This window comes from Periophthalmus magnuspinnatus, chromosome 10, assembly GCF_009829125.3.
Source record: "Periophthalmus magnuspinnatus isolate fPerMag1 chromosome 10, fPerMag1.2.pri, whole genome shotgun sequence".
Lineage (NCBI taxonomy): Eukaryota > Metazoa > Chordata > Actinopteri > Gobiiformes > Gobiidae > Periophthalmus > Periophthalmus magnuspinnatus.
The window spans coordinates 35835145-35858942 of NC_047135.1; the positions used below are offsets into that span (position 1 = coordinate 35835145).

General features: G+C 42.4%; 1 protein-coding gene across 2 annotated transcripts in view; it reads right to left on the bottom strand.

Moving 5' to 3' along the window:
* Positions 1-22695, bottom strand: part of atrx (ATRX chromatin remodeler) — a 30394-nt gene extending 7699 nt beyond the window's left edge. The window contains exons 1-29 of one of the 2 annotated variants that reach the window (XM_033973506.2): positions 22463-22695; positions 20620-20663; positions 20296-20345; positions 20098-20207; positions 19959-20030; positions 19761-19870; positions 19614-19681; positions 17045-19056; positions 16908-16977; positions 16693-16844; positions 16446-16616; positions 16235-16361; positions 16062-16161; positions 15631-15825; positions 14537-14678; positions 14355-14464; positions 14105-14251; positions 13853-14030; positions 13561-13698; positions 13314-13489; positions 12824-12941; positions 11972-12102; positions 11238-11329; positions 11010-11152; positions 9461-9614; positions 9281-9387; positions 7955-8063; positions 7689-7866; positions 7415-7606 (exon numbers count right to left, since the gene is read on the bottom strand). In XM_033973506.2, coding sequence (XP_033829397.1) covers positions 7415-7606; positions 7689-7866; positions 7955-8063; positions 9281-9387; positions 9461-9614; positions 11010-11152; positions 11238-11329; positions 11972-12102; positions 12824-12941; positions 13314-13489; positions 13561-13698; positions 13853-14030; positions 14105-14251; positions 14355-14464; positions 14537-14678; positions 15631-15825; positions 16062-16161; positions 16235-16361; positions 16446-16616; positions 16693-16844; positions 16908-16977; positions 17045-19056; positions 19614-19681; positions 19761-19870; positions 19959-20030; positions 20098-20207; positions 20296-20345; positions 20620-20658 — 5391 coding nt within the window. In that variant the 5' untranslated portion in view covers positions 20659-20663; positions 22463-22695. The remainder of the gene's footprint in view (positions 1-7414; positions 7607-7688; positions 7867-7954; positions 8064-9280; positions 9388-9460; positions 9615-11009; positions 11153-11237; positions 11330-11971; positions 12103-12823; positions 12942-13313; positions 13490-13560; positions 13699-13852; positions 14031-14104; positions 14252-14354; positions 14465-14536; positions 14679-15630; positions 15826-16061; positions 16162-16234; positions 16362-16445; positions 16617-16692; positions 16845-16907; positions 16978-17044; positions 19057-19613; positions 19682-19760; positions 19871-19958; positions 20031-20097; positions 20208-20295; positions 20346-20619; positions 20664-22462) is intronic. The other variant, XM_033973507.2, reaches the window with a different exon arrangement.
* Positions 22696-23798: the final 1103 nt, after the last annotated feature.

The following is a 23798-nucleotide window of genomic DNA, read 5'->3' on the forward strand; positions in this document are numbered from 1 at the left end:
TAATTAGTTTACATCTATAATGAGTCATAGAAGTTGCCAAGTCATCTCAAAATCTTATCATGTTGCAAAAGAAACAAAACAAAACCACAAATTTCCCTTTAGATCAAAGCGAAGACGCCCACGAAAAAAACTCACCTCCACACGTTACTGTTCCATCGATCATTTATTAAATACGCCAAGTATTAAAATGATCGTGAGACATCGGCCGCGCACGACAATCAGACACAAAACGCACCTGGAGGACGGACTGTGACGGGAGCGTTTTTAACAGTGTACAAAACGAAACGACCTTTGCCCTCAGACACGATAAAACACCGGTACACAAAAAAAGAGCGACGAGTTGACCCGATCTGCAGTGTTTGTGCTTTTTAACGGGCCGGTTATACTAAGAATGATTTAACAGAATTATGTATAAAATGAAAGAGCGTGTTGAAAAGGCCCCTCCCCACACACACAACAACGTGGACTGACAGTTTGAACAGTTTTATGAGCTAAAACTTGGCCTTGCCTGTAAAAGGAATTAGACAGATTAGACAACATATAAAAAGGCAAACAAAACAAATACCACATAGTTTTGTCAGAATCTGGTTTCCATGACGACATTGTTATTGAAAACAATACCTGAGTAAAAATGGAGCTGGACCAGATGCCGCTCACATAAACATGGTTTAAATTACTCTACACACACACAGACACACTTTTTTTTAAACTTTACATTAAACTGGGACTTCTTTCTGGAAACTTCATACAGGAGTTGCATCATTACCCTCAGCGTGAGCCAGTTTACAAAGGGACTGCCCCACAAGAGGAAAAAAAAAGTCAAAATGAAAAAGCGCTAAATGACAAACAATCTTAAAGAAGAGAAACAAAAAGTAAAACCTGAGGAAGTGGAAAATAAACGAGGTAAGGAGAAATAACTTTTACTCATCATCAGATTCGATCTCAATATGACGAGAAAACACACAGCGCGTCCATCTGAGAGCAGGTCTGCGGTCAAATAAACGGTCAAAGTCATGGACCCAAACATTTGAATGTCAAAAAGGTTCAAACGTTTTTAGCTTTTTTTTCAACATGACCACTATTGTAGTCAGTAACATAAAAAAGTATTCTGCTAATCACATCCAGTCAGAAGGAGCGACGCTGTAACGGGTCAGTAACTCCTGAGGTCAGATGACAGGACACAGCCGGTCACCGTGCATCTGGAGGGACCACAGTGATCTGTGTGGCTCTGGGGTGGTCCGTCTCACAGACCGCACGGAGTGAGCCAGCGCTAATGCTAATGCTAATACAGTGAGCTAATGCTATTGCAGAGCGTCATTGTGTTCAGAGCAGCGCTAATGCTAATGCTAATACAGTGAGCCGCTGTGTTCAGAGCCAACGCTAATGCTAATACAGTGAGCTAATGCTATTGCAGAGCGTCATTGTGTTCAGAGCAGCGCTAATGCTAATGCTAATACAGTGAGCCGCTGTGTTCAGAGCCAACGCTAATGCTAATACAGTGAGCTAATGCTATTGCAGAGCGTCACTGTGTTCAGAGCCAGCGCTAATGCTAATGCAGTGAGCCGCTGTGTTCAGAGCAGCGCTAATGCTAATGCAGCATGCTGTTGTGTTCAGAGCCAGCGCTAATGCTAATGCAGTGAGCCGCTGTGTTCAGAGCAGCGCTAATGCTAATGCAGCATGCTGTTGTGTTCCGAGCCAGCGCTAATGCTAATGCAGTGAGCCGCTGTGTTCAGAGCAGCGCTAATGCTAATGCAGCATGCTGTTGTGTTCAGAGCCAGCGCTAATGCTAATGCAGTGAGCCGCTGTGTTCAGAGCAGTGCTAATGCTAATGCAGCGTGCTGTTGTGTTCAGAGCAGGGCTAATGCTAATGCAGCGTTGTGTTCAGAGCAGTGCTAATGCTAATGCAGCGTTGAGTTCAGAGCAGGGCTAATGCTAATGCAGCGTGCTGTTGTGCTCAGAGCAGGGCTAATGCTAATGCTAATGCAGTGTGCCGTTGTGCTCAGAGCAGTGCTAATGCTAATGCTAATGCAGTGTGCCGTTGTGCTCAGAGCAGTGCTAATGCTAATGCAGCGTGCCGTTGTGCTCAGAGCAGTGCTAATGCTAATGCAGCGTGCTGTTGTGCTCAGAGCAGTGCTAATGCTAATGCTAATGCAGCGTGCTGTTGTGCTCAGAGCAGGGCTAATGTTAATGCAGCGTGCCGTTGTGTTCAGAGCAGTGCTAATGCTAATGCAGCGTGCCGTTGTGCTCAGAGCAGTGCTAATGCTAATGCAGCGTGCACTTGTGCTCAGAGCAGTGCTAATGCTAATGCAGCGTGCTGTTGTGCTCAGAGCAGGGCTAATGCTAATGCTAATGCAGCGTGCTGTTGTGTTCAGAGCAGTGCTAATGCTAATGCTAATGCAGCGTGCCGTTGTGCTCAGAGCAGGGCTAATGCTAATGCTAATGCAGTGTGCCGTTGTGCTCAGAGCAGGGCTAATGGCTGTAGGTAACCTGACCTATTGTCATACTTTCGGGCGGAGGAGCCTATCACTTTACTGGGGGAGACGGAGGCCCTGAGTGGAGCTGGGTGGGCAGATGGATTGAAAAAGTGGTAAATTAACCCACTGGCCCAAAGCGTGGGGAGCAAGGATTGTTTTTATAGAGTCACATCTCAAAAGGAATTTTGGCATGTGGCATCACAGACTGTTGTTTTTATTCAATTATGAAGATGCCAAGACATAACAAACAACAGGCTTTTTTCATTCAAGACCAAAGACCAGACCTTGTCTCAACCTAAGTGCCATAATCTGTTGTTTAAATCTTAAACAACACAAAGTATGCCTTTTATTTAACAAAGTATCTGGAAACGTGCTAATAACGTGATGTAAGCTCCAAGAAGAAAATCTGCTACAGCTGAGTTGGACAAACAAGTCAAAAGGAAAAGTCTACAGAATCAGGCTGAATTTGTGTGGTATTTACACATGCTTGAAATCTATTTAAGTTCAATATCTCAAACTAGTGTGTACTGTGTATGAAATGTACGTCAAAGTCATGGGCCAAACATAAACAGGGCAACATCAGACGCCTCACTGGGTCTGACGACATCCCCACAGCTGGTCATCCAGGTCGTCCAGGTCGTCCAGGTCAGCACATTTCTTTAAAATCAATCTATGTTTACGTTTTTTTCTAAACCTTAAGGTCTTTGCACTTCACTCTGAATCGTTACAACATTCTTTTTTTTTTTTACTCTGGAAAAGCTAATCTTGTTGCTGACGTGGGTCCAATCTGCCGGCATTTCAGCCAATAGTGAGGCAAAACATAAATGAGGAACGAGAAATTATTTACTGGAATAAAACAGAAAACAGACGACTGACAGTATCCATAGCCTCTTGGCCTTTTACCTTATGCAGCCTGGTGTTGCTTCTAAGGAGTAAACTGTTACATACTGAGATCAGACTGTTTGTAAGACACATCTTAAAACACAGGTGGGTTTACCATGGCAACACAGGGGGGCCAAGACGGGATCGCAGCAGCAGGAATGTGCGGAGCCAGGATATTTGTAATACCTAAACATAGACCGTCAATACTCTCCCCACCAGCTGCACATAACCCCGACGGCCCGCTCCAAACGCCGTCCAACAGCCTCCAGCGCCTGCGAGCAAGTGTGGGTTTATCGAGCTGTCAGTCAATTAACAAAGAAACAAAATCACGGATGTCACAAAGGGCTAAACAAAGACAATAAACATGGTACATTCCTATAATAACAAGCCCAAGCTAGCACCAGAGGAGAGAGGAAGGAGGGGGTATCCAGAGAGGAGCGAGGGCAGGCCAGCTGGAAGGTTAGCGGGGATTCAACCAGACATCAAGCCCAGACAGTGCTAGAAATTAATAAACCTGTTGTAGCCCAAATAAACTAAAAATACACCGATGGTATAAATAGACGTGTACATGGCTACAGGGGAAACACCGCAGCTACACGACAACATATGTACGGCCATTTGCTGGTAACACAATATCGACTTCACTCTCGTCACCCTTTTGAGTTTTGAAAGTCATTAAAAAGACAATAAAAAAGGGATTATATAAACAAAGACCGGAGTGAGGAAAAAAACAACAACAGAAGGAACACGGTCTCGAGCTGTTACTATCATTAGAGTTCTCTTCACCTCCGATCGGACGAGTCCAAACGTGTTCTGAGGCGGGCAAAACGCTGAAAAGCCAAACAAACCTCTGACTCAAGCACAAGTCGCTCAAGCAAGAAGCAAAACAACCCCTCGACATGGCGTACATCAGACTGGTGATATATGATCATTAAATAGAGTTTGAGGATTTCCCTTTAGATCAAGAGAGTTTTCCGATGGCTAATGAGACGAGCATGGGGAGGCTTACGGCCGTCTGTCGCACAGGAGCAGCCTCCGCACTGGCTCTGAGCAACAATAATAAATCAGGATATTTTATTAAATGATACAGCACCAATAATGTGAGCCGCTGTAAAGATAAACTCCCAAGAACATTTTTGGGAACACTTTGCAAAACTACATCGCTATAATAATTTTACAGTGCTATATACTGCTATTCAAAATATCCCCCCGAAAAACGACAATTTCGAAACTGCTCCAGACGCCGCTGATGTAATAAAACCCAAAGCAAAATGCAGTGGATGTTAATGAGCCGATACTGTAAACAAAATCGTACAGTCACATTTTTATACGGCGCTTCTCCAACTTCAAAACGCTCTACATCGAGGAACCTCTCACACATTTACACACACATTCATACACCGACACTGGGGACGAGACGGGTTTAGCGTCTTGCCCAAAAACACGACGACAGCATTAACCTGTGGGAGTCAGATCTGAACGCCCAACCTTCAGACAGAGGACAAACGTTCTACCAGCTGAGCCAGAGCTACAGTCGCCCCAAACGCACTGGTTTGTAGTTATGAGCTGATTTCCATCTGTCGTCTCACAAAAACAAGAAAAATACTTGATATCAGCTAAAAAAACATTTATGCCGTACTGCCATCTCCATTAGTGTGTGTTGTCTTGACCTCAGGGACTGGCCTCCTGCTAGAGCCCAGAGTCGGGACGAAACCGGGACGAAACCGGGACGAAACCGGGACGAAACCGGGACGAAACCGGGACTAAATCAGAGCTAAACATCATTTCAGTTTTTTGCATTTAAAACCTGTGTGACTGAAAGGATTTTATTCTGCCTCTGCTCTTTTAATGTCCATTTTATGATGATTACTTGTGATTATTGATGTTTTGATTTGTTGTTTTGTGATTTTAATGCCTTTCTTATTCTGTGAAGCACTTTGAATGACTTCGTGTACGAGTTGTGCTGTTCAAATAAACTCGCATTGCGTCAAATCATGAGGGACCCAGAGATTCCCAGCTCTAAAAGTGTCTACCGCACGCTGGCAGCACAGTGAGGTCTAAAAACCAGCCCAGCAGGAGAAACACTGCAGCACCGTAAGTGTTCGACATCGTCTAAGGATAGGGCAAATCTCTGGGTCACATGTACACTCCATGTCATTAGGAGGAAGTGTACCCTGTTGCGTCGTCTCCAATTAGTTTCTCTGAGCCATCTTTAACAGTGGGGTTTCAATAATGACCCTTCATCAGACCAGAAGAGGCCAGAGGCGGATGAGGAAAAAAAACAGTGATGTAGCTTTGAACATTTCTCAGCGGTGATGAGTAAGAGTAGCAGATAAAGATATAGCGAGCAAAGGAACAACAGTGAGGACATGGGGCGTGGTGGAAAAGATGACACAATAATATACTTTATGCAATAAGGCAGAGATCTGAAAAGTGAGTGTGACGTCACCCACAGCGTTCAGCTCCAGTCAAATGAAGCTAATCGAGGCCGGAGCAGTTAGAGGCGAATCTAGAGCAGAGTTCCATATTTGGAAAGAGCCAATCCGGGGGCGAGGCTGCTGGGGTTTTTAACAACGATGTCAATCAAACCTGTTCTTAATTGCTAGTGGGAGTGACCTCGGAGAAAGAAGGCGCCTGATTCGTCTGTTATTAGTGTTCATGTCTTGGTTTATAGACACAATAGTGAAATAAAAACCCCAAGATCATGTAGAGGGTTAATACGAACATTTAAGACCAAAATGATGAGTCTGACAGCTGCAGGTACAGAGAGACGGGTCAGTTTTTCAATATAAAGAACTGAATTGGAGTCAGAGTCAATGGAGCCGTGATCACGTCCGATCTGGCGCGCAGACGTTAGCTCCGTCCATTTGTATAAACAGTCTATGCGGCTACCACTACACCCACCACACACGATAAGACTTAACACACTTCAAGAAACCCACGACCTACTCAGTGGAAAATACTGCGGCTTACCATCATTAGACTGACAACGTATTCATGTTTAGATGTGGTTTAAAGACAAGCAATCATAACAGGAAACTACCACAACAAACGTACGAGTATTTACGATGACTTCTGCCCACTCAAAACGTAGAGGCCCATGCGACGCCGTGCCTGAAATGTAGATTACGTTTCATGAATGACACGGCCGACGCTTGACAAGCCACATATGGAAAAGCAAATATCTCCAAATATTGTACACCTGCTGAAATGGCTGCTCAAACTATCGTCATGAAAGTGTTCTTCCCACTTTGGCTCACAGTGATGGACACAGTCTGACTCATCTTCACATTTTTCCAGACGCCAAATTCCTTCCGTCCAGCTGTATTTCGGCTGCAGCGTTCGCCAATAACCTTATGGCAAAAAAGGTCCTGGCTCTGGATTGTCAGGTTTTAATCGTATCACTGAAATACCAAAGGGTTTTTTACTAGACATCCACTTATACTTACAGACCTCTGCAAAGTCAAGTTAATCAAACCAAAACCAAAATGTAAAAACACTTCAAAAAGAAAGGAGGGAGATGTGCGGCCAATTTAGAGACGAGGACAGTAATAAAAAGGAAGACGATTTGGGGAAAAGGGTTTTTATAGTGGACCAGCAGCTTTGCAATGAGCACACTGTTTAGTAAATAGCTGTAAACAGACAAACTAGTGCAGCTGTTCAAAGCTGTTTATTCTTATTAAACCCTTGGGGCCCAAATACTGACACAGCACCTGCATTAAGGAGAAGAGAGGCAGATTATGAAAAGAAACACAAAGGAAAGATCCCGGAAAGGCCAACCAGGATACAAGCTGGCATGTGGTTTGGTGCAATTTTGGAATAACAAGCTTGGCATTTAAAAGTAGATTCCTTGCCATGTTTTGTAGCATAAAAGACACATTTACTACTGTTAATAGGTTTCATCTTAAAAGGTTTTGTTTGAAGAACACAATGAAATTTCAAGCTAATTGAATACTGCGATTAAATCTAGTTTCCTGATGTTTTTTTTTTAAGATCAGCCGAGTTTATAAGTGTTCAAATGGACATGTAGCATACACAGGGCGAGCGTATCGGTTTACCTTAGGAAGCATTGGCGTGTCCCTCTTCTTCTTCTTCTCTGAGGGGTCGTCCAGCTGGTCTGGTTCAAAGGTGTAGAGCTCTGCCAGCTCGTTCATGGTAAAGTGCCTCTCTATTTGTTGCTGGTCCACAACTCGGAATGACAAAGACTGCTTAGTTACCTGCCGCTCGTAAATCTTCTCTTCCATTGTTCCCTGGGAAAAAGCAAAGCACATTTTATCAACAGACTAAATCCAGTATAATATCACTATAGATTATTATTTACAAACTTCATACCTGGGCCAAAAACCTGTACACAAAAACGGTCCTAATTTGTCCAAAGCGGTACACTCTGAAAATACTCTGGATGTCGTAGGAAGGATTCCAAGAAGCGTCAAAGATTATGACCCTGTTCGCAGCTACAAGGTTAATGCCCAGTGAGCCGGCTCGAGTGGAGATGAGGAACAACCGGCCTCTGGAAACAATGCAGGTTCAAACTTTATTACATGTATGTATTTCAAATCTGATAAAGTATTGGACACAAACGTTGACTCTGAGTGTACCTCGTGTTACTGGTGTCATTGAATTCTTCAGCCCACTTCTTTCTGGTGGTTGCGTTGGTCGAGCCGTCCAGGCGATAGTAGTCAATGTTTCTGTACCACTTCCCTTCACCTGGACAGAACAGGAGACGACAGGTCAAACTTCAATGTCCAATACGTGGATGTGACTTTTCCAGATGAACTTAACACTGGGTATAAACAGCAGAATCATGATTGTGTTGGGCAGACACCAGCCATGTTTAGCTTTCAAGATGGCCCACCCCCTACCAGCCTTCATAACCAGCATCTCAGTATGTTTCCAATTACAGCACTGTGATCTTTTCATTACAAATTACAAACCCTTGAGCAAACATTTTTTGTGGAATAAAAAGTCAAGGTCTAATCATTTCCAAAATGAAAGTAAAAACAGCTGCTCAAGTTTAATTAGGAACATGACCTTACACCAGCAGCGGTGCGTTTGTAAGCGCCTGTGTGTGTTTAAAGTTAATAAGTATGTAGCATACAGGCAGCCTCTCCATATGAAAAAAACATGAGCATTTTTCACATTTTACAGTGTTTAGTCAAAATCCACAGTAGTGTCACGATAAAGACGAGATCAGCTCACCGATCCATACATGAACGATGGAACAGTACTTTTTGTGGGTCAATATTCACTTTGTCTTAGCGCTACTGGGGAACGTTTATGTTTTGTACTTTTCTGAAGATTTGAGCTTTAGAAAGTGGAATAATTCACTTCTGATTCTGAAGTGTTTTATTTATTTATTGTAGCTCATGTTCATTACTGCACTTATAGAATAGTTCTGTGGGAGAAATCCTGTTTTAGGGTCAGTCATCGGGTCAGTGGGATAATTAGACCTGTCACTACTATCACTGTATCCACTCATTCTATACATGAAAGATGGAACTACATGTTTTGGGGTCAATATTTATCACTGTGCTTTGTACTGCTGGGATATTTTTGTTGAATAAATAACTTCCATGACTCATTACAGATGCAAACTAACGACTAAAGTGTTTCATTCTGCTGTTTATTTATTGCAGCTGATGATTTTTAACAATATTGTAGCTTCAGAATAGTTTTTGTGGTTTGAATCTGCTCTTGAGCTTTTGTGTCAGTGGCATAAATGAGTTTCAATATTATTGTTTATTGTCTATATTTACTTCATCATTATATATCAAACTTTAAAATGTGTAATTGTGACAGGCTTAATCTACAGTAGAGACATGTGGGCCCAGATACAGGCTGGACCGGTCAACTAAGAGGTACAATCAGTAAAACAGTCACATAAATCTAGATTAATCAGAGTAATATTTAAGACGCTTCAGTACCTTTGTATGGAGAAGGTTTTTCATCGTCATCATCACCATCACTACAAGCCAGTTTCAAGAAGTCCTCTATCAAGTCCAGAGAAATGAGAGACTGACTGAACACCAGCCTGAAAAAACACAAAAAACATGTCAGTAATGATAATTCAACAAACCATCATCATCACGGTGCTTGGGACGTACACTTTCTCGTCCAACTCCTCTGCCATCCGGAGAATCTCAAAAAGCAGCACCATTTTCCCAGAATGCTCTAGGACTTCAGAATCCGCTTCAGTGACAAAGTCTCGGTGCCAGTCAGCAGTGGGACTCCCGGGATGTGAGCCAGACGGCCGAGCAGCTGATTGAAACAGACATAAACACTGTGTCAATTCACTGCAATGTGCCAGTACTGACATTCAAACTGCACTCATTGTTTTGTGTCGTACCAAATGTTCTATTCATGGGTTACAGTTTCCTGTTATAGCAAACATTGAGGCCTTTTTTCCCCCATTCAAAAGACATAGTAAAATACAATTTTTGGTAACTGAAAAAGCAGCTTGAATGAACAGCCAAACATCTTCACTCCTACAACTTTGTGTCCAGTTGACAAATTTTTGATTTTTGTTTTACTATGGATCAGACCTGGACGACTGAGGGATTACACAGACATTCAAAAGATATATTTAGCTATAAATTGTTTTTTGCTATGGCAACGGTCCCAAAATCATTCGGAAACCTGTGGAGAGTAAACAATAATGTGTAAAGACTCATTTATGCTCCATTTTTGTGTGTAAACAGATCTGTAGCTGTAGTAAAGCTGTGTTCTTATGCATAGCCACTGGAGGGCGTCCAAAGTTAATGAAATAACCAAAAATGAAAGAACAAGAACAACATAAATTAAAAAGATCAAAGATGGAAGCTTTTTAGGTCACATTTGTTGAAAAAGAAAGTAAAAGTTTGTGCTGCAGCTTGTTCTAGTCACAGTCAGTACAGCTGCACTGAGTTCACTACTGTCCCCTACAGTCAGCAAGTACAGAGGGTGTATGAGCCTTAAGGGTGTATGAGCCTTAAGGGTGTAGCAGAGGGTGTATGAGCCTTAAGGGTGTAGCAGAGGGTGTATGAGCCTTAAGGGTGTATGAGCCTTAAGGGTGTAGCAGAGGGTGTATGAGCCTTAAGGGTGTAGCAGAGGGTGTATGAGCCTTAAGGGTGTAGCAGAGGGTGTAGCAGAGGGTGTATGAGCCTTAAGGGTGTAGCAGAGGGCGTATGAGCCTTAAGGGTGTAGCAGAGGGCGTATGAGCCTTAAGGGTGTAGCAGAGGGCGTATGAGCCTTAAGGGTGTAGCAGAGGGCGTATGAGCCTTAAGGGTGTAGCAGAGGGCGTATGAGCCTTAAGGGTGTAGCAGAGGGTGTATGAGCCTTAAGGGTGTAGCAGAGGGCGTATGAGCCTTAAGGGTGTAGCAGAGGGCGTATGAGCCTTAAGGGTGTAGCAGAGGGCGTATGAGCCTTAAGGGTGTAGCAGAGGGCGTATGAGCCTTAAGGGTGTAGCAGAGGGCGTATGAGCCTTAAGGGTGTAGCAGAGGGTGTATGAGCCTTAAGGGTGTAGCAGAGGGTGTATGAGCCTTAAGGGTGTAGCAGAGGGTGTATGAGCCTTAAGGGTGTAGCAGAGGGTGTATGAGCCTTAAGGGTGTAGCAGAGGGTGTATGAGCCTTAAGGGTGTAGCAGAGGGTGTAGCAGAGGGTGATGGGGGTAACCTACGTTCCTCCTCAGGCTCCGGGCGGCTGCGTCCTTCTCCTCCTTCTCCGTTTCGTCCTCGGGAGCTCGTGTTCCATTCTTTGATCACTTCCATATCGTCACTGTCAGACTCGTCAGAAACTTTTTTCTTGCTTTTCTTCTTTCTCCTATAAAATATTAACAAATGTGGGTAGGACTGATGCTTTATACCTTTAATCTTATGAAAAAAAAAAATATATATATATTCTTTACTTTTTCCTTTCATCCCCAGAGCTGAGGCTCATGGACGACTCTTCAGTCTCTGAGGCGATAAACTCTTCCATACTGTCCTCATCGAAGAAGCCCTGAGTCACAGAGAGACACGTGCAGAACTGTACTTTTCACACAACTCATGAGCCCCGAGCAGACACGGGGCCCGAGCCCGCACGGGGCCCGAGCCCGCACGGGGCCCATAGAGGCCCCGAGTCTGTACGGGGCATCAGGCCTTTCATTGTCAACCGTCGTCTCAGTCGCTCCAGTTATAAATATGGCCCATATTTATAACTGCTAAAATGAATGGAGGTCAAAGGTCAGTGGGCGACCTGATGGTGAATGACCAGCACTGACGCGCTGACGTGGGGAATGTCGAGAACTTTCAAAAACATATTCTGCTGTCCTAGCAACGGATATATCGTTTTTTTTTTTCTTCTTAAATATAATTTATTTTTATTTATTCTTTTTCTTTTGCTCTTTGACACGTTTAATGGATCAAATTCCTGCTCAAAAACTCAAAAAGTCACATGCATGGGAATACAAAAGTGGCGCCACCTGTAAAAGTCAAAGTACATCACATTAACGGGAGTTGTCTCAACGTAAAGTTTGCAAAGTGGTGCGTCAGTGCCATCCTTGGGGAGCGCCGGGTCGGTCGAGTGCACGGCCCACGAGGGCTGGTCGATGCGGCTTGTGGCTTTAATTTATTTTTGAGTTTTGTTTGTCAAAAGTCTTACCCTGTTTTCTTTACTGATGTAGTCCAGCTGAAGGCACCACGGATGGGTCCAGATTCTACTGAGCATCTGGAAATCATGGAAGAGTTTGGTCCCAGCACGGCCTCGGCCTCCTTCCTGCGCATTCCCCACACCTGCAGCAGACAGACCCGAGAAGACGAGAAATTAATGAATGTGGAACTGCTTTATACTGTACTCTGTATATGCAGACGGAGTGGAGCAGGTGCAGTCTGGTTTTACAATTGTAAAAATGCAATTAAAGTGAAATAAACAGTAATAATTTAACTTGAAACTGAATGAACTTTTTTAAATCTCACTATTCTAACGTCATGGAACGACTCTGATGTGAAAGTTTACAAAAGTTATTTAAAACTCAGAATAATTTACAAACATATCCCAGGTCATACAGTAAATCTCATCGTATTTGCTCTTTTTTTGTTGATAAAATGACATTTTTTTTCTCCACCAGCCCCCCACCAGCCCCCCACCAGGATTGCTCCTGTTTTTTGTTTTCCTGTTAGGTGTAAGATCTCAGAGCTTCATCTGTTTTTTTCCCTTCCCTTTTCGCTCCACCCCTTGCACCCCCACCCTCGTCCCCTCTGTCCCTGGGCTCTTCATTAGGGAGACGTGGGAAACTTGACTTAAACTTTGCCTGCGGCAGTTTGCCAGCTGCCACTCTTACACAGGTCCTAGACCACATTTTAAAGCGGAGGTCCACTAAACGACTTAACAAAGCTGCTCAAAATGGTAACTCCATTCATCTCAAGTTTTACTTCAGCAAAAGACAACTTAAAGAAGCACTGCAAAAACCCAGAGTGACACAAAGACTCTGCTGCTGTATGGCCTAAAACCCACCTGTGAAGTGCTCCAGGTAATATCTGTACAGGCGGCACTGGATGGGAGTCATCCGCACTGAGAGCACGTACTCGTGCTTTGGAGGCAGAAACTTTGTAAGTGCAGAGTAATCCTTTCTCTGCGGGAGACAAAGACACAGTGTTATAGTGTGAGAGGTGAGTATGGTTAAGACCTCCAACCTTACTCCTACAGCTTTGGTAACGACAAAAATACAATATTTAAACATTACAACAGTAGAAGTGAAACCTGGTAAAAGCCATATTGATGTCTTAATAACACTGGCTTCTTTATGGAGGACATCTCACTAGCTGTTGGATTCACATGATCTTGTTTTTGTCAAACTTTAGCTTAAATATGGGAGACTACTCAAACACACACAAATAAAACATTTACTCTGTTTCTTTTTGAAATGGAGACATAACATGATTAAATGGTTAAATTCAGTTTATCATAGTAAGGGACTAAAGACTCAGTGACTCCTATGAATTACCTGAACACAACCCGCCAACATCTCGTACAGAATGTGTGCCCTCTTCTTCATGATGCGGACATCGTGCATGGTGGAGTCAGCGCACTGCCCGTTCTGGATCGGGTTAATGAAGCGATTCCTGAACTCCTTTACTGAACCGAGCAGGTTTTCTTTGATGAAGTTAACCATGCAGTGGTCTGATATAAAAACAAAACATGTTTTTAGACAAATAAAACGCTGAACATTTTAAACTACCACAGAAACATACATTCAATCAGGTTGTTTTGCAGCGGCGTTCCTGTGAGGACCACTCTCCTCCTCGTCTTGATAGAGTTCATGGCCTTGGAAACAGCAGAGGCTTCATTTTTAAGAATATGACCTTCATCGCAAATCACCAAGTCTGGGCCTGTTCAAAAGGAAAACATAGTGAGTGATAGGCACATCAGCCACATCACACACAGCAGCACTGCAGGACTTCAGGCCAACCATCTCCAACAAGGATTACATAAATATATAGTTATTAGTTATAGTTAAATGTTATTTAAAGAAACACACTGTACCTGGATCTACAAGTGTCTTCTGAAAGGTCTCTTTGAGTTTCTTGCTTTTGATGTTCCTGCCCTGGGTGAGGTTTCGATACATCTCGTAGCCCATAATCATGATCCCGCCAGATTCTTGCCATTGCTGCAGCGCAAAAGCTCGCTCCTGTGGCCTTTTTACTGTGGCCAACTCTGTGACCTGTGACCCACAATCCGAACGATTAGACACACAAAGTCATTTTTATCAAACCGTCTGTGTCAAACCTCCATTACCTCCAGTGTCTCATCATCCTTAAAACCTTCTTGCCACTTCTCAAACTCGTTAAGCCAGTTCAGGACAGTGTTCAGAGGACAAACCACCAAGGCTGTGGAGAACTCAAGTTTTTCACAGAGCAGCAGAGTATGGAGAAACGTCACCACCTACAGTACAAAAGCAGAACTACATATTACTGGGATGTGCGCGATCTACCGTAACAAACGTGTCTTAAAAGCAATTCTTGAATGATAAAAGCTGCTGTTGTACCTGTAGGGTTTTCCCCAGACCCATACAGTGAGCGAGGATGCAACCTGAACCAGCAGATTTCTTAACCTTTTTCACAGACTCACAGCAGCAATCCCACATAAACTGGACCCCTGAAACACGAAGGCCAACGGTGACATGTTTGAAAATAAATGGCAGTAAAAATATGTCATTTTATCTCTTACCATCGACCTGGTGAGGCTTGAGCTTCGTCACAAGGTTTCTGTGGACCTGCACCAGAGGCTCCTTGGTCTCCTCATCCTCATCCAGGACAAGTTTAGTCGTAATGGGGCATGTGACCTGGGACGACTCCTCTACTTCAATCACCTAAAAGATGCCAGGTATGTCAAATACATGCTGTAAACTATACACTTTAAGACCGCAATAAAAAAAAAAAATCACTTGAAAATCAACTTTGAAATACTCTTTTTTTTTTTTTTTTTTTTTCCCCCGAGCCGATACTGAAACATTTGCTGGATCAGATATCGATTTCCAGATATCGATTCTGCCGATATCTTGCTCAAACATATAAATAAACTAAATAAATTTATATTATTTAAAAACAATGTCAGATAACCAAAACAAAACAAAAAAAGACCAAACTTTGAGACTTTCTGGTCCAATTATGATCAATAAATGAATTTTCATTTATACAAAGTTACTTGAGAGTTACTGCCTTATTTTATTTTGTTTAAAAGTAATAAATGCTGCATTGGCTGCTTGTATCTGGTATTGGTTGATATCGGGTATCGGCAGATCTGTAAAGCCATAACATCAGAAATGGTATCAGAACTTAAAAAGCCGGAGTAGTGCATCTCTAAAGTGTAAAGAGACTTTATGGACACGTTGTATTTTATGTAAACTATTACAAAAGCATTGATCAGATATTTTAATCAGACTTGATCTTTTGTACTCGGTGGTTTCCAAAGTGTTTGACCTCATTTAATACACGTCTGTCTGGGACCATTAGTCACACGAGGCACATGGCTTTAGTTCATTAATGTCCCATATCTTTAACACAACCCCATAGAAAGATTGGAAGGGATGGACCAGATATCACACCTCTGGATTTCTAACAGTCTGGAAATGTTTGATCGAAGAACTCAAACATGCTGACCCCAGTGTGATTACAAACTTTTATAACCACAGAGTACAACAAAACAAATCTAACTATATTATATCTCATTACTTGCCTTTATAATTACATTTTAAAATTGTAAAGCGACCTTATGGACACCCTGTATAATCAATGCATCAGTAAAAATCTGTTGTGCAGTACCTCTCTGAGTCTCTTCCTGAGTGCTTCCCTCTCTGCGATCCTCTTCCTCCTGTCCTCCTCCTCCTTCAGAGCGTCCCGTGTCTCCGTTCGCAGTTTGTCGTCCTTCAAGATTTTTCGGATCTTCTTGCGTCCTTTGCGTCCCTCTTCACCATCTTCACCATCTTCACCCTCCTCATCCCCATCCTCATCTCCGCTCTGTAAAAATGACCATAACACTTTGATCTCGAGAGCTTGGGGAATGAACACACTTTTACTGTCGACAGAAATTTGAGGGCCCGAGTCAAGAAACCTCACACGGGCCCCCCCTTTAATAGAAATGAATAGGAAGAGGGTTCAATTCTGAGACACTGGGGCCAGGGACAACAGACCCTTGACTGTGTGGCTGCTTCTCTAAAGAAACAGTTGTATTTTGTGTAATAGCTATTGTTCACCTTTTCATTACTGGAAGAAGAATCCTGAACTTTGATTCGACGGCGCTTCTTCTTCTGCTTGTTACTCCGCTGTTTCTCATCGTCCTTCTTTTTTGAAGCTCTGTAGTCATAAATTTAAAAAAAAAAATGGTTCAAGGCACCAGGAAACATGTTTATAAAGTGACTATACATACCTAGTCTTTCTTTTCTTTTCCTCTTTCTCTGAATCGCTCACCGCCTCACTCAGTGCTTCTGAACCTGAACTTCGTGCACTGGACTCCGGCTTCTCAAAATCTGAATCTTCTGAGTTATCACTGTCCACTGAAGAAAAAAACACCAAACAGAATTCCTTAAAAAGTTCCAAACATCTTTAGTGAGTGGTGTATAGAGTCCATGTAAACTCACCAGTCTTCTTCGCCTTCTTTTTCTTCTCTTTAGACTTGTCCTTGTCAGCGTCTTCGCCCTCGTCCCCAGATTCACCCTCGCTTAGGGACAACTTGTGACGGAGAAGTTTGTGACGTCGGGCACCTTTCTTCACATCTACATCAGATCCTGAGTTTTCTGAATCACTTGAGTCTGTGAAAGGCAAAAACATGTTTACATGAGATAACCTACACCACCTGAAAAACCAGATGCACAGTGAGCAGGAAACCTGATGTTGTTTCTTTGTTTTTTTCTTCTTTTTCTTCTTTTTTGACTTTTTTGGAAGTTTCTTCTTTTTCCAGTCCTTCATCGTCAGAGGAGCTTTCAGCACCAGATGAATAGTTGGATTTAATTTTAGCTAGAAGCATCTTCTTTGCAATTCTTTAGGAAAAAACAAATCAATAACCAATAAAAGATCTTAAAGGTGGCATTGTGAGTCATTACCTGTTTTCTGGGTCATCATCAAAATCATCTTCTAATGGCTGAGAGTCCGTTTTCTCCTCAAGCTCTTCTCCTGCACAAATCAAACTGTAAGCCAAAAGCAGATGGACCATGAGACACATGTGTCTCTGTGTGATTACCTGAAGACTGATGAAAGTGTGCACTTTCACCCATAATATTCTCCACAATAGGTTTAATCTTCTGATCGTCGCTGTCCTCGGCAGCGTCCTCGTCAGCCTGCTGCTCTTCCTCCTCATCACTTGATGAAGACTGCAGTTTAGAGGCCGCTTTGGGACTCTTACCTGTGCGTTTCTTTTCGTAGGACCTTTTACGATCCCCTGGCTTCTTTTCTGGAGAGCTTTTCTCATCATCTTTCTCCCGTTTCTTTACTCGGGTGGATCTCCGCTTTGATTTGTCAATGTCCTCATCTTCTGAATCAGTCGAGTCTGAACCATTTTGTTTTTTCTTCTTTTGCCTTGTTTTGGTTTTATTCTCTTTATTGTCTGAATCTGAGCTTTCAGACTTCCTCTTTCGTTTTGAAGAAGGGGATGTATTGTTTAGTTTAAATAAACGTTTCTTAGCACAACTGCCTTTCTCTTCATCAACTGAGCTGTTGGCATCAACCACTTTTTCAATTAGAGCATTTGGAACTTCATCAGAGTCTGAGTCCAGAGTCTTAGGCTCCTGCTTCACATCTTCACCTTCGCCTTCATCTTCATCTTCATCACACGTTTTGTCATCCACTGATTTACTTGACGTGGCTTTTTTCTTTGAGTTTTTCTCAGACTCTGAATCCGATGTCTCTTCTTTGTTCTTGGTCTCTGCCTGCTTCCTTAAGGGAGTAGTCTTGATCCGGCTTGACTGGCGGTTGCGCTGTGGACTTGTGTCGCCTTCTTTCTTACTCTTCACTTGTGCCTCCTGTTTCACTTTGTTTTTAGACCGGGACTCGCGGGTCGTTACAATCGGAACCGGAGTTAGCTTGACGATCAGATTCTTGATTTTGGGCTGTGAACGTTTAGAATCTGCTGGATTACCATTTGACTTTCCGTCTTCTTCTGTGACTGAAGTGTCACTCTGGTCAAGTTTAACAGAATCTGCAAGACTTTCAACCATCTGAAAAAGTTCTTCTGGAACTGAAGGAGGAACAGCCAAAATATCTTGATCTAGTGACATCTCACCAGCGTCTTCTTCATCGCAAATCTCAGTCTTTATTTTTACTTCTGGACAGGTTTGATTCATTTTGGAATCCACTTCCACTGCATCAGGCTCATTCTTTATTTGAGACTCTTCAACCGCCACCATTTCCTTAGTCGCTTGAACTGGTGTTTGAATGTTTGCATCGTCGGTGCTGGGATTTTCCTGTGCTTTGTCCTCCTCCATCTCGTCTATAGAGGATGATACTTGACTGTTACACTCTGCTATCTCCTCAGCAGCAGATTCATGGTAGTTTTCCTCTACTGGCTGCTCAATAGCAGTGTTCCCATCTGAAACGTCAGAGGAATGGTCAACATCCACATCATTTTTCACGACGCCCACTTCACTTGTGGTTTTTGTTGCACTGGGCAGGCCATTTAGTAACTCCATGTTTTTAAACTCTGGCTCTAGGGCAGCCTCCAATGCACTGTGGGCCTTTTTCAAATCTGCAAGTACTGATTTGAAAGCCTTCAAATGCCGATATCTAATGGAGCTATCAGTCTCTTCTTCTGCTGTCTGCTGTATGAACTGAATAAAAGTATTGTTTAGACCAGTAGTAGTTTCAACAAGTTTTTTAGTTTTCTTTATGAGCTCTTTGGGAACTTGTAGTTTTTTATAGGTAAAAGTCATAGTCCCTGAGGTTTCAGGCTGTTCTTTTCCATTAACAACTGCTTTTTGTTCCTTTATTGGTTTCTTTTTGTCTTTCATTTTCCCAGGCTCTTCATTTTTTTCAGTCTTCTTTTGTTTGCCATGGGTCTTAATCTGTTCCATCACACTATGGCATTCACAGACCAGATCTTGGAGAGGTTCCGCCCTGCAAACGTAGCAATGCCACTTGGAGTTTTCATCTGTGATAACCGACAGCTCTTTTCGGCCCAGGTTCCGCAGGATGCATTTCTTACAGAAAGCATTACTACAGTAGTCACAACAGATGAGCTTTCCTCCCTCAGCACACCACCTGCAAAAGCAAATTATGCAAATTTAACTCTGAACACTTCCTTACACAACAATGTAGAACATCCAAAACTGCTATTAAATATTCTAGTTACCCAACTGCACTGTATTATAAACTATAAACTATGGTCATCTGATTTGCACAGGCTCACTCGAGTAAAACGCTGTGAGTGAGCGGTCGAAACTGTCAGGTGTGCAAACAAACTTAACTTTGGCCTGAACAAAAGAATTTGTAAAAATAAGACATTAACCCTTGAAGACAGTGCAGTTTTTTGTAATACAAGATGTGAGCTGTAGAGAGCTGAATAACTCACATATCCCCAACTCAGACGTTAACTACCCACTAAAGTGTTTCATTGTGCCATTTATGTTTGCAGCTTTTAATGTTGCTACAGGGATTACCCTGCTGAGTTATTCAATGGCATTGAATAGTTTCAATATTATTCTTTATCATGACATTTTCGGGAGCAGTAGATTTTACTTATCTCACTTAAAATGTGTCATCATAGCAGGTCCACACCCAGCCCATTGATATACATTTAAAGTACAAACATTTCAGACCTGCATTGCTCGTCCATCCCATCTGAGTCCTTGCTGATGTCATCACTTGTGTAATAATAGTAACAGGCCTACAAATACATTATGATAAATCTGAACGTGCATTTGAGTCAGCAATGTAATGTACTTTACATATGTATTATCTCCTACCTTACAAACAAGCACTTTGAGCACAGGGTGCTCGTACACAGAATTTGACTGAAACTGATTAACTTGCTTCCCACAGCCTGTGCAGCTGACCTTTTTTGAGAGGGCATCATCTGTAACAGACAAAACATTACACTGATATAAGTTTATTGACACTGCAGAGGAATGCACACATGTCCATAGTTGGCAAAGTGAAATTACCCTTTTGCTTTTGTTTGAAATCCACCCTAGGCTTCATGGCTGCTTTATTCTCATTTCCAGTAGGCTTCATTACTACAGAGAAAAGATGAATTATAAGTACTTTTGCATCTACAGTATTAGTGGGGAACTGGCTCCATACCTTTTGAGTTTGATTTATTCTTTTCTGAGGGATTGTCAGATGTGGCACCTTCGTTTCCACTTTGCTCAGAGGCATCAGACTTGTTTTGCTTGGTCATTGTGGTGGATTTTCTAAATAGTAATTAAAAACATTTTAAGTGTCCAAAAATTCAAACAAGTCTCTACAATTTAACGATGTGCAAGGGCCATTGTTTCTAACCTCTTATGACGAGAAGAGGAAGGCTTCATAGTTTCTGAACTACAAGGCTGCTGGGAGAAAAGGGTTTAATACAAAAAATGGGGAAATACATAAGGTCCCTGAGACAACAACAGAAATGAGCCTTTGGCTATAATCTGGTATGTTTACATTCATGTTGAATCATGTTTGTTCATTAACATGCATTGTCCCAGTCAAATAAATAAATAAATAATAATAAAAGTGGTACATTAATTTAAAAGGACAAAGGCTAGACATATAGCACATACAGCTTACACGTATACAATACAGTTTGGGATCTTTTGAGCATTAGTCTAAAAAGCCTACCTCTTCTGTTTCAGCCATTGGACCCAGATCCTCATTCATTTTACCTAAACCAAAGTTTAGAAAAGTTATTAACAACAAACCTATAAACAACAGCATACCATAAAACAATCACTTTATTCAGAAAACATATTCCCGTTCACTGATGGCCCACAGACCCGCCAGGCAGACTCTGCTGTTTATGTTCCCATTATGCATCATCATAATGTGCTGATCCCTGATCACCCCTGATCCCCCCTGATCACCCCTGATCACCCCTGATCACACCTGATCCCCCCTGATCACCCCTGATCCCCCCTGATCACACCTGATCACACCTGATCACACCTGAGCTGCTGCTCATGCCATTCACATTCTTATGTACAAACTGTGTCAGTGAAATAGCAAATTAAAAGTAAGCAACATTGTAGAGTCAAGTGCTATCACTCACCATGTCTATGACCAATGTTTTGATTACATCAAATATCTCACCACAGTGAATCTGAGGTAGCACCCACACAAGCCTCAGTGCCATTATCATTTATGAGAGATGTGGTGGTGTTATTAGCGTAAATGGCGACGACTACTGTTAAGTAATGTAAGATAAACCAGTGTGTAGGTTCGCGCCATCACATGAAGGTACAGGGCTCCTGCTCCTACTGTGCAAAGTGTGGATCTACAGTAAGATCTGGATGAGACACTCCCCCTCCGTCCCGGGGAGAGACCGACTAGTGGCCGCTCCAGGCACTGCAGCTCCCGGGAGCTTGGGCCCAGAAAGACTTTCTCCCATAGAGCACAATGCATTTTGAGGGAATTCAAACTGCCCGTGTTCGGCTGACAGGACATCGACAACTTTCACACTGGTCTGATTTTGTAGGGATTCTTCTCCATTTTCTCAATATTAACTTTTTACAATTTTCAAATCCTCAAAGCGCCTAAAAGTTAGCTTTGTAATATTTAGCCTAGCCCCGGTCCAAGCCCACGCTAGCTCCGCTTTCACAGCTGCCACTCTGATTGGTCAGAACTGGTCACGTGGTACGTTTTGTCGTCACGCAGGTGGGAGGCGCGAGCCCGTTTTGAGGAAATAATGCGGAAGAAAAAATATTTTTGTGATTTCGCGCCGGTGAGCGCAGGCCACTAAAAACAACACGACGCCATCTTTGGTCCATCTTCCAGATATGATCACACTTCCACAGTGCCGAGACAAGAAGCAGAGCTAACTCTAGGCACCAAAGTAGCTATATGCATTTTGTGCGCCACAGAATAAGTAATGAAATCGTGCTTTCTAACATTAAAGTGTGAATCATATACTGCGAGACTAGCGGCTGCTGCGTGTCTGTGCACGTTTACCGGGGAGAGAAGCCAGAATAATAACAGTGCCGGCTGCGCAGCTAAAAGTCAGCTAACCTACTGAGCTAACGGTCAGCTAACGGCTAACCTGAGCTCGGGGGCTGAGATTCAATTAAAACACACAGCGGCTCCTGCATGAAATGACACAAACACAGCACTGGATCTGCTCGTGACAGTCCCGCTTAACATTTACAACACACAATATGTTCTTCAAGTTCATTTTATAAATAAAAAAAATAAACCACAAGGGGTTTTGCTGCCTCCGATGCACTGTGTTCTCATGCTAATGCTAATTTTAATGTGTAAACTTGTTGAAAGTGCTCAGACTAAACACTCTTACGGACTTGTATTCATCAGATTAAAGTACACACATTGTGTGACAATGAGAAACATCATTCTCCGCCTTTTTGCAGCAGTACATCAGAGGGGGATCAGAATTTAAGCTAACAGATGTAGCTCTGTGAGCAGCCCATTAAATATAAATACAGGCTGTGCAAACACTGGAGCTGTTTCTTACCCAGTTTACGACACACATTTCTGAGGGTGCAGATACTGATCTTGTGGTGTAAAGAAAAGTTGTCTGTGTTTCCGATGTCGCGGAAGCAAAGGGAGCCTCTGATAAAGCTCCAGTTACAGGAGACAAAGCAGCAGGACCATCTTGCCGGATGGCGCTGGACGCAGTAAAATGGCGCATCAGCCTGAAGCCCATGTGCTTTCCCATTGGCCAGAGCTTCAGATGCTCTGGCTCCTCTGGATGAAAGTGCTCTTTGATGCTACACTGTTTTAATCTTGTATCTGGAGATTATAAATGATCATTATGAATGCAATTTGGTTATAAAAGGTGAGCATCGAATCATTTAGCCTATTTAGACAAAGACTCAAATGTGTTTTAAAAATGATACTCATACCTGAAGATAAAAAGGATCATTTAGAATGATTCCAGTGGGTTATTACAGCAATTAATGTCACACTGTTGATGTCAGAGTGTGACTCAGAACATATGCCCACACAATGGGGACATTTAGTTTTGTCATTATGTCTGTTGGGGAAACACCTCATTCACAACTTCAACTTTATTAATTTCAGATATTCTGGCAATGTACAAAAATAATAATAAAAATGGGGGTTTCTGTTTCACCTTAAAATAAACAAACAAAGCAAAATCTAACTAAACTTCACACAAAATTGGTTATTAAAAGAAGCTACTAATCATAGTGGAATATCTAGGAGTAAAAATGATGAACAGCTTTCCATCAAGCGGTGTCCATATTTGGTCTCTTCCGCTGATGTCTCTAAATGCTGTGGTTTATAAGTGAGTAAATCATGTCTGATAAACTCACTTTCAACCCAGCTGTAGACCTGTCCTCTCCTCTGCAGTGCTACTGGTCTTTAATCATGAAGAAACTCAATATTTACACTTTTGGGCTAGTCATGCATTGTACTATACTTTATGCAGCACCAGCTAGTTCACCAAACAAATGTAGTCTGCTGCATGAGATTTTGGGCAGAGTGAGAAACATAACCGCCGCGAATAACCCAAAGGTAAGACTTGTGACATTGCATCATTGTGCTGTGTTTAAAATGATGTTTAAAGTTCTCTCGTCTTTGAAGTTACTAGATGAACAAGTGCAGACGATACAAGGAAGAGTACACTGTAAGGTAAAGATAGTTCACCTTATTATGTTATTCAAGTGTGAATTCAGACAATTGTTTTGATGTCTTTTATAAACTTATTTCTTTTACAGCGGGATTTCTTCTGTCTTGCCCAGAAGTCCCTGAGTAACCACCCATTAGCACACAAAGCTCAATTAAAGCACCTCTGTGGTTTGCTGAATAACTACAACAACGTGGTA